General features: G+C 32.0%; 1 protein-coding gene across 5 annotated transcripts in view; it reads right to left on the reverse strand.

Annotated features, from left to right (window-relative positions):
• Positions 1-9183, reverse strand: part of LOC106460012 (major facilitator superfamily domain-containing protein 6-like) — a 37418-nt gene that overhangs the window by 12684 nt on the left and 15551 nt on the right. For 4 of the 5 annotated variants that reach the window (XM_022386602.1, XM_013919693.2, XM_022386604.1 and 1 more), the window contains 2 exons: positions 4110-4379; positions 3744-3840 (listed from right to left, as the gene is read on the reverse strand). In XM_022386602.1, the coding sequence (XP_022242310.1) occupies positions 3744-3840; positions 4110-4379 (367 nt within the window). The remainder of the gene's footprint in view (positions 1-3743; positions 3841-4109; positions 4380-9183) is intronic. The other variant, XM_022386605.1, reaches the window with a different exon arrangement.

A 9183-nucleotide genomic window follows, 5' to 3' on the forward strand; every position in this document is an offset into this window, starting at 1 on the left:
CGACCCTCAGATTGTGAGTCGAGCGCCTTATCCACCTGGCCATCCCGGGCACTGGAGTTTTTAGAATAGGATACGTTATGATAGTACATAGGAACGTCTTTTTGTTTCGAATTTAGTTCAAAGTTTTGTATTCGTCCACTTAGATGATAATATACGATAGAAAATATAATAAAAAGTTTATAACTACTAACTGCGGCCCATTATGTTTCCAAATTTGATATGTATATTTTTACTCTATTAAGCTGTTCGAATTTCGCGAAGAATGTCCGAAAGATGTTAACGATTTAAATTTGTGTCCTATTTATCTATTTGTTAAACATTATTGATCATAAAATCTGAACACATATCAAAATGTATAGCCTTATCTAATCGGATAGATTAGTTGTTGTTTCAATTAGAAGGAAAGGCGCAGTTTCATAGGTTAATTGAAGAGATTAAAAACGAATCAAACAACGTTTAATGTCACTAATTCTAATACCTTCTCGATAATAATGAACCGAGAAAAATTATCTTGGAATTGTCTTTCCTGTATGCTGGTATACAGCAGTAATTAATATTCTGGCCAATATGTAGCAGAATCATATATATTACGTATGATGTAAATGTATTTACTTAAAACTTAATAATTTCCTAAGACGGGCTTAAAACATTATGCCTGATCTGAAATCAAACGTCTAAAGCAACAGTGTGTGTGTTTTTTTTATGACAAAGCCACATCAGATAGTCTGATGTGTCCACCGAGAGGAATCTAACCCCTGACTTTAGCGTTGTAAATCCGTAGACTTGCCACTGTCCCAACGGAGATAAAAACAAAAACAGCGAGAAGCGAGTCTACAATAATCGTAAAACATTTCGTTTTCCTCATGTTCAATAGGATAAAATACATAATCCTTTCAACTGACTCCAGCATATTAAGCACGTCAGTGTTTTCTTTTTTTCCACAGAATAACAAGTTTTTTCAGCGTACAATAAGGTCTTACTTAGACCCGCAACTTAAAAAGTCCTTTAATTGCACTTAAAATAGATCCAGCCAAGGTTAAATAAGACAAGTAATATTTTTATTACTCTAATTCTATAATCCACATTTAGAGACAAGAAAACATTTTATCATATTACACGTCGCAGTTGTCTTTTAACGTTAAAGTAGGTTGCATAATTGAATTTATCCACTTATCTAAGTGCTCATACACAACACATGACCTGAAATTTGGTCTTAGTTTAATCATTCTTAGCCTTGAATCCCATGAGCAAACCAACTAGAAAAATCAATATATTTATAGAAAAGCAACACAAGGCTTTCTTCTTCTAAAGGTAAAAAAAAGGGTTTAGTGCAATTTTACAAAATACAGATTGAAAATTAAGTTTGCTCATCATCTACGCTGATTTGGCGGGTGTAGAAAGTCGGAAACAAGTGAGCCAGCCAACTTGAACTAAATTGCATAAACCACACACAAAATCTACTACTGCTACTACTTTGAGTAAAATTGTTCAGTTTTAATACTTCGAAGAGAAAACATTTTACATAACAGCTGTATTAAATTCAATGCTCTTTTCAATGTGGATATGCACTTAAGATGGATGGAAAACAAACGTAGGAATTAGTTGGAAAAAATAATAATTCAAAGTAATAAAATATTTATGTCTTCAGCTGCTATAAGACATTAATTGAGCATTTCATTAAGTGCAAGAACTTCATACACATATATTCAGTCTTCACGTCAAACACTCACGCTGAAATTTCATGGAATTCAATTTAGGGAAGTTAAAGTGGGATTAGATCGAAATTATCCTTAAACCAACGGAATTCCTTTCCTCCCAATTATTAATTTCCACCCCATCGAAGAAATTCTGACTATGCGCCTGTCCAGGAAGTTCAATATTACGTAAGGACTCTTACTGTCTGAGGAGCAACGTTTTGTTTTCGTCGTTGTTTCTATACGGGAGTGTGTGAATAATTAAATTGTTAATATGGACAAAATACCTTTAAAAAACAAGAATTTGACTTAATAACAAGACTGCCCCAAGAGCTGGCGATGGGTGGTGTTGACTAGATGCCTTCCCTCTAGTCTATTACTGATAAATTATGCAGTTTACACGGTTTTTATCACAACTTTCAGGCCTGGTGGTTACTAAAATAATGTTCTGATAAAAATACTGAGGGACTAACTAATTACAGCAGTGTTGCCTTTCCACTGATACCATGTAGCACAATGAATTAAGTAAAAAACATGATCATGAGCGGATCCAGGACTTGCAAGGGGGGAGGTCCAATAAAATGATTAACGGAGGTGAGGTTCTTCACCTTGTGAGAAGCTACGGAATTTTTGAAACTTCAAATTTAATTCCAATACTTGACACTTTCCATTGATTTTTACCGGTTACTCCAATTAGCGGCAAATTATCAATAATACGTCAGAATGGCCAATAGTTTCTGTTATTTGTGGAAGTGACTGTTAGAATCAGGATCTTGAAGAGACTCCCAGAATCAATTTATATAAAGAGCTGTTTGCTGACAGACTAGAGAGAGTGATGGAATGTTTGATGGTCACATCGATGAAAAGAGTTCCTTCAAAGACCTGTAGTGGGTTTTAAGTCGATCATGATATTTTGAAAAAAAGGATATTTTACAGCTATCTTCAACATTTTACACGTTACGGTCCATACCACCTTTCCATACAGAAATTCGAACATAACTGATCCCAGAAAACAATTAATTATAATATTTCTATTAGTTTCATCTCTATTTTTATCTTTATTTCAATTTTATTTTTACTGTTTCCTTCAATTTTGTTTTTTGCATTGAAAAGGATGGGGTCTGGACCCCTTGGACCCTCTCCCGGGATCCGCTTCTGAAAATGGCATGTTATACAATTCAAATTTTGTCTGTGGTAAGAAATACATTTAAAAAGTTATATTTTGAGAATAAAAATTATACTGTTTGAAGAAACTCTGAAAATCAAAGTAGGGTTACGCCATTTAGATTTTTGTGATACAAGAACCAAAACACAAAATGGAGCCCAATTACTAAATGTTCTTCTAAATGTCATATTTTTCGAGTTTTAAAAAATAGGAATAAAGTATCATTTAGGTGAACCCTTAGTATATAATTTATCAGATAATAATTGTTTTAATACTTAGAATAAAGCTAATCTAACAAACAAATTTATCTAAAGTTTTGTTTGTTTTTGAATTTCGAACAAAGCTACTCGAGGGCTATCTGCGTTAGCCGTCCCTAATTTAGCAGTGTAAGACTAGAGGGAAGGCAGTTAGTCATCACCACCCACCCCAACTCTTGGGCTACTCTTTTACCAATAGTGGTATTGACCGTCACATTATAACGCCCCCACGGCTGAAAAGCCGAGAATGTTTGGTGTGACGGGGATTCGAACCAGCGACCCTCAGATCGCGAGTCGTGGGCCCTAACCACCTGGCCATGCCGGGCCTTATCTGAAATAAAGCCTTTAGATGCTCAGTAATGAACAAGTTTGGCATCAAAATGTTTCTTAACACCAAAAACAACTGACATTAGACGATTCTATATTGGTGCTGAAATGCTCTTAAAATTGGACGGGTTTTCATGGATGGATATAACGAACTTTAAAACAAATCAAATTATAGTACTTTGCTAAAATTTACACTGTTGTAGAAAATATATCTTAAATGGTATATACTATATAAGATAGGCAAAAAAAAAACATTTCCTTACTTGACAAAGTAAAATTAATAATGAAAATAGGACAAACCTTGGATAAACTCGAATGGAAGAACCCACCATGGATTTTTCAGCCAGGAAATATACAGAAACCTGCAAACGTTTCCAAATAGTCCAACACACAAAACCTAACAAAGAAATAATATAGTCGAAATTAATTCAATAAATGCATCTACCTTGAAATACTAAAAAAAAATCTAAAAATATATTGTTTACTATACTGGAAGAAATTTACACGTATTTTTTTTTAATTCACACTTATAAATGAAAGGACTTGAAACTGGTTCAGTCCAAGTCAAAGCTATGTCCCTTTTCTTACGTTGTTATATCTCGATTCAGTTATGAAATAAATATTATTTTGATTCTCACGAACTACTGAGTAATAGCTTATTCTCACCTTGGTATGTCCGATCTGTTTGATGAACTTAAAGCTGAAGAAATAAGCGAATACTTCTGAGATATGATTTATGACAGAGGCCACACCAAACAAAGTAGGTGTGCCTCCTAAATCCTGAAGGTGCCAGAATAGAAAGGTAAAAACTAATCCAATTCCGAAACCCATAAACCAGGTAACATACAGGAACGCCCCATAGCGGATAGTAGCAAAAGTTCTCAAAATAGTGAACCACTCTGGTAGACGTCGCATGGTTTGCGCAAACACTGTGCTCTGTAATAATAATGACAAGATGACATAAATAATTTTGTTTATCTTGATTAGTATACCCAAAATAAAATGGATAACTTAATAAAAAGTTTGATTTTTTGTTCACTTAACTAATTGCAGTTTCAATGTAAAATTAACACTTAAATAGTTTCAATGAACAGACAGGTTTTCATTTGTGTTATTTAGGAAACTGGTTTATTTGGTGGTTGTTTAAATACTGCGGTATTGTTCTACGTTCATTGTTTTTGAGTAGTGATTTCCTCTATGTACGTTGAGATTCATTTGTATATTTATGAGTTAAATATATTGGTTTTTTTTTTTCCGAGATTCTTTTTAAATCAAATTTTGTGACGTGAAACAGTTTTTATTTATTTATCATATGCTTCCATCAACTTCTTTTTTTTTACATTTTTTGAATAATGACTTTTTTCATATACTTGCACAAATCCTAAGCTTCGATTGTTTTCTTCAACACGGGATGAGCGACATCCCTACATCTACAAACTCTTTTAATAGGAATTGTTTCGACAAAATAAAAAACTATAACAGTTTACGGTTTTCAAAAATAAAACAGAAAATTTATTATGTTTGTTTGTAATTAAGCGCACAGCTACACAATGGGCTATCTGTGCTTTGCCTACCACGGATATCAAAACCCGGTTTCTAGCGCTGCAAGTCCGCAGACATACCGCTGTGCCACTGGGAGGCGAAAAATTTATTACTGAATTATAAAATTACGTTTTCATTTCATGTATCTCTCATATAATCAAAACAGTAATTCTATCAAGGCTTTCTGTTATATAGTCTTATCTGTTTCTTTTTTTTTTGTACAAATTCATATACCCGTCTTTTCAGAAACGAAATAAAATATGTGATTTATGGCAAAAACTTATCGTGATTTCCATGTTAAAGTCTATGTTTTTAGTGTTTCAAGTGTATAGTTTTAATATCATTAGAGCCTGTAGTATGTTGATATTTATGTTTTATTTTCAGTAAGTATGAACAGAAACTTATAACGGTATACCTGTTCAAAACGATTTAGCAATTACCGTGCAATTTCGACTGAAACCGAATTAGATTTAACATTTCAAAATAGATTTCTTGTTTGAAATATAGAAATATTTTAAATCTTAACTGACAAGTGTATTTGCCTGAAATATTACTTATATCGGACTCACATGACTGATGATTGAATGAATGATACAAAGTTTTTTTAAACACGTTTCGTTACTTGGAGTTATGAACTAATTCTCAGTTAAACGATTCAAATATCCACTTATAGATAAAGTACCTGTATACTCTTGAATTTCAGCTTTGCTTTAAAGGCAATGTAATTTACTTGGGCCACCATCAGAATATATTTTTCGTTTTTATTGTATTTGGTGCTTTTTTTAAGTTACATCAAGAGCATTATTTGGGTGCCTTAGATGTTATATATATAGGTAAGTGGTAATATTATAAAGATCACCTACAAGTGTGGTACGTACATATATATATGTGATCGAATGTTTTTCAGTTCCTATGGTTTAACGTAAAGAAAATAATCTCTGAGAAAGTTGAAGAAAAGCTAGTCTGTTTCTTCGTAAATCTGACCCTTTGAAGTTTTAATTCATTGCAAATAATTGCTGGAATCGTATACATCTAAATTAGGAAAGAAAACAGTCCAGATGTAATTATGTGAAAAACATAGTTCTTACAACTGAATGCTTTGTAAGAAATGAGTTTAATACTTTCATGAAATCCATTGATAACACTATTGTTGATAATGTAAACTATATATGAAGTTTTTATGATAAAGAGTACTTAGAATACCTACTCACAGGATAACAGAGAGAGAGAAAATTATTTGTAAATAAGCATTTCCTCCTTTATCTTGTCTGTTATTGGTAATTCAAATTTCTATTTGTTGTATTTTGGTTACAAGTTAATTAAAAATTTATGTTAAAAAGTATTTTTAATTCTTAACGTTAGGTTTAAGAAATCTTAGCCCCCCAGTGGCACAGCGGTATGTCTGCGGACTTACAACGCTAGGAAACCGGCTTTCGATACCCGTGGTGGGCAGATAGCCCATTGTGTAGCTTTGTGCATAATTACAAACAAACAAACAAATAAATCTAAACGTGACAAAATGGAAATTACCATGAGTGCATAACACTCTAACAACAAAGAAGATGTGGCTGTCGTAGATCAATAATCTGTTTGTCGGGTGAAGGACCAAAATAAGTTTGCATAATATACATTTTGTCTTATCATTCCCGTTAGTTTGAGATGAATGTATAAGTTCTATGAAAATGATTATATTTTAATTCACTTCGTTCAGAACTATCATTTTCAGAACCTGGATTAATCTTCAATCCAGCATACAAAAATAAATAATAGTGTCTAATTTTAAGCGTTAATTACAAAACAAATACGCATAACAAGAAATTGATCATTTTGGATGAATAACTAAGTAAAACTTAGTCAATAATATTTTACTGAATAATAATTGTAAACATATGAACCAAAATAGTACAACCCTATCACAAAATTGAAGGATGTTAAACCTGCCAATCCCGTAAGGAATTATACCCTCAGTCTTTAATCTTTACTAATTGCTAGCCAGATGATGTAATAAAATAAGGCAAAAATCTTAGCCTCTCACTCAAAAGTCTAGAAACTAGATGAAGAAGCAGAAACATGAAACTTAAATGCCAAACATGATGTCCCTGGTTCATTTCGCAAACGTTTTATTTTATTGTTATTGTATTTAGCTTATTTGTATATAGTAAAATAGATAGGAAAATGTGCTTAAGAAATCAGCATGCCCATAGTAGCACATTTTTTCCCATACCATTGTCAAGCCGTTTAATAATGCGATTAGACTTGACTTTTAATATTTGTGTCTTTGTCGTTTACATATGATTACTATCTATCTCGAGCATGAAACGACTGTGAGAGTGGAATGGTCAGCAGTTGTTCTAGGCCAGAATAGATCTGGGGTCAACCTTACGAACAGATGTAGCATCAACTTCACTAACCAGAAAACACTAGATCACCTAGGAAGAGAATGGAGATGGAGGAATACTCTTCAGAACTCCATCCAAACACTTTAAAAGAGTTTCATCTACGTTCTACGTTGTAAAGCTATAGTAGTCTCTCAGGGTGGTTTGGTATATTCATTATTAAGATGGACATAAATATTATTGAGATCTAAAACCTTTCACATTCTTGAGATTTGATGCTGCTGCGGAAACTTCCAAACTAAGAGAAAAGAAGTGCTACAGGACCATAGCTGAGTAGTTTCATTTTCGTGCTTATGATTTGCCATAAAAAATATAATAAACTTCCTTTTCTTTAATAACTTAAAAGTTATAAGTTAATCATCTACAAAATATATACCAATAATCTGATTCCTAATATATTTTATTCAATATATAATGATTTTATGGTAACAAATAAGATCGGTTGTATGCATATATTGAAATAATATACGCCAAGGCATTCAATGTGGTCCAAACTTTAGAAAGCTCTAACTTCACTAACTAATAAGCTTTCTGATAAACGGGAAATTAAACTTGGAAGTGTAACCCACTGATTCGTACAATACTCGCTTCACAAAACAGGTTCTGAAGTAAGTAAGATTTTTTTTGTTACTTACTTCTATATTATTGGACTGTAATTCTTAACATATTTAAGAAGTTTTATTTTTATACATAAATTAATATTCTCTTTCTGCACAAAACCGGTTCTGAATTAATAATACTTTTCTGTTAATTACTTGTATATTATTATGCCGTAATCCTTAACATTTTTAAAAAGTTTTATTTTGTTTATATAAAATAGTATTTTCTTCATTTTTTCCAAACCCAGAACATTTTAATAATTTATTTTAACCTTGACTTATTTCCGGAATATGTTGAAAATAAGAAAAGAAAATTTTGTATTTATAGGACTAACCATGGACGCTCCCTAGAAATTTGAAATTACTTCATTCTCCAGCCATAGGCGTTATTTACACATACACAATTTTTAAACCCAAACTGCACCTCTGTCAACAGTCCTTCTCGTTTTTTTATGTTAATGCATGTCTGCCAAAGTTTTTATTTTGAGGTCAAATTTAAAAGTAACTAATTAAGAATTTTCGATTTGTAATATCTATTCTTGATCGAAATTCGATTTTTTAGTTCTTTAACCTTTATCATATTTTTAAAGAACATAATTGTACTAAATGTGAAATATCTAAATCCTGCCACTACCAGCTACGTAAAAAGTAGTAAGGCGATATAAGCTAATGAAAACCATAATTCATTCAGTCTTTCTCGTCATTTCATTTTAAAACGAACAAAAAATCTATCATTTTAAAACGAACACAACTCTATCATTTTTTGTACAAACTGTACAAGTACATCTAGTTTCTAGAAGTACTAAATGCTTTTTAGAAAGACATGTAATGAATTTGTTATTATATATTTATTTTAATATCAACGTTTGTTTAGATTAAGTTTATATTTTAAAGCATGCGTAGCTTATAGTGTTAAATATGTATTGCGAAACTCTCGCCTATTCTCCAAAGTTGTAGAAAGTTCTCGAGAGTAAGAGTCAACAATATATGTATATATGTAAACGCTTAAATGTAGCTCAGTATTGTTACATAAAACTGAAATTTTTAGAACGCCTCCACACGCCTATAAATATAACCAGCGAAATAGAAGATAGTATCTATTTGAATATAGCTTTTATATGTGGAAACATCTGTTAGCTGAATTCTTGCACAGATCTTAAAATATAACGTTGATAAACGGAAACATCGGCATATGTAGATATG

This window comes from Limulus polyphemus, unplaced genomic scaffold (assembly GCF_000517525.1).
Source record: "Limulus polyphemus unplaced genomic scaffold, Limulus_polyphemus-2.1.2 Scaffold693, whole genome shotgun sequence".
Lineage (NCBI taxonomy): Eukaryota > Metazoa > Arthropoda > Merostomata > Xiphosura > Limulidae > Limulus > Limulus polyphemus.